General features: G+C 37.1%; 1 protein-coding gene and 1 pseudogene across 1 annotated transcript in view; one reads left to right on the top strand and one right to left on the bottom strand.

Moving 5' to 3' along the window:
* DNA2 (DNA replication helicase/nuclease 2) overlaps positions 1-1,927 on the bottom strand; it is a 42,672-nt gene that overhangs the window by 34,578 nt on the left and 6,167 nt on the right. Inside the window, exon 4 of the mRNA XM_012801305.2 lies at positions 774-919. Within this exon, the coding sequence (XP_012656759.1) occupies positions 774-919 (146 nt within the window). The remainder of the gene's footprint in view (positions 1-773; positions 920-1,927) is intronic.
* On the top strand, positions 1,261-1,358 carry LOC111723161 (annotated as a pseudogene).

Genomic DNA, 1,927 nt, shown 5'->3' with positions numbered 1-1,927 from the left:
ATGACTCCACAGCACTCTACCCAGGGTGACAGCTTGAGACTCTGCCTCAAAAAAAAATGTTCATGTTTGGGATTCATGGAGGGTACAAAGAATTGAGTTACACTGATTGCATTTGTTAAAGTCTCTCTTATAATTGTGTTCTGCCCCAAGAGGTGTGCCATACCCCGTGACACCACATCCTCCACCATCTAAGGAAATTTTTTGGTCACTAAACTAGTGAAGTCAGATTTTGAAACTAATTTCCAAACCCGTACAATTTTCAGTATATCACAGAGTTTGTTTCTTTTTTTTTTTTCCTTGGAGACAGAGTCTGTCCCTGGGTAGAGTGCTATGGTGATGTACCTCACAGCAACCTCAAACTCCTGGGCTCAACTGATCCTCTTGCCTTAGCCTCCTAAGTACCTGGGACTACAGACACCAGCCACAACACCAGGCTAGTTTTTCTATTTTTAGTAGAGACATGATCTTGCTCTTGCTCAGGCTGGTATTACATTATTTCTAGAACTACTAATACAAAAAAGTTTTTTTCCGCATTCTCTGACAGCAGTTAAGAAATAAGTTGTGTTTATATACAGAATACTTATATTGTTACTGAGTTACTGCTGTGCAATTTCAGAAACTTCACAGTGTTGTGACAGGTTACTGCAACCTTGGAATCTGCACTCAAGATTCTACTAATCTATACTAAATAATCTAATAGCCAAATACCTTATAGATCCTAGCAAAGAAGTTATATAATAAAAATCACACCTGCATATTGTATAACTACTTACATTTCCTTCAAATGCTTTGTTTCTTGAATAGTTTGAAAAGCAAGTTCTTGTAGCTTTTCTGGGGCAAAGCTGTCACTTATTGCTTTTTGAAATACCTCATGAAGAACTGTACCAATTAGCATTTGCCGTGTGGCTGGATCAGAGCTCTACAAAAACAAATCATACAAATGTTTTCTACAACATATTTTCAGAAATAAATCATACAAACATTTCATTTTACAACATATTAACAGACAAAGACATGATTTTATATTTACTACCTTACCCATCAATCTATCATACCCAAAATAACATTGGTAAGAATAAGTGTTTTGTGACGAGTGGGACTGTAGTAAATTTTATTTTCTTCTATTCAGAATTATCTGAATTATTTCACAAGTATGAGTTATTTTTAAAATAAGTACATTTCCCTAGTAAACAAAATACAACCAATATGAAAGAGTTGAACATATACTCAAGTATTTAATAATTTAAAAATATTCTTCTGAAACTTTTATAATTCCTAAGCATGATTAGCTGTTTACACATATAAGAGGTGCCTACCTCAAACCTTGTGAACAATGTTCACACATTATCCATCTGACATGAAATAAAAAAATAAAAAGCATTCTTCTTAAAGGCTGGGTGTGATGGCTAACACCTATAATTCTAGCACTCTGAGTGGCCAAAGCACGTGGATTGCTTGAACTCAGGATGAGACCAGCCTGAGCAAGAGCAAGAGCAAGATCCCCACCTCTAAAAATAGCTGGATGTTGTAGGGAGCTACTTGGGAGGCTACTTGGGAGGCTACCTCCCGCTACTTGGGAGGCTGAGGCAAGAGAATTGCTTAAGCTCAAGAGTTGGAGGTTGCTGTGAGCTGTGACATCACAGCACTATACCAAAGGCAACACAGTGAGACTCCGTCTCAAAAAAAGAAAGAAATCCTGGGAGGAGAGATAAAACATCCAACAAATAACCCATTTATGTGTTCTTCAAATAAATGACCCTGAAACACAGGATGGATGGAAGGCAGAAGTAATACAGAGACATACATTAAGAACTAACTGAGAACACCATGGAATACTATACAGCCATAAAGAAAGATGGAGACTTTACACCCTTCATGTTCACATGGATGGAGCTGGAAAGTGTTCTTAGCAAAGTATCACAGGAAT

The sequence above is a fragment of the Otolemur garnettii genome, unplaced genomic scaffold (assembly GCF_000181295.1).
Source record: "Otolemur garnettii isolate 467f Iridium unplaced genomic scaffold, OtoGar3 scaffold00008, whole genome shotgun sequence".
NCBI classification, from domain to species: domain Eukaryota; kingdom Metazoa; phylum Chordata; class Mammalia; order Primates; family Galagidae; genus Otolemur; species Otolemur garnettii.
Note: the sequence above shows the minus strand (reverse complement) of the source record. Positions and strands in the feature narration are given on the sequence as shown.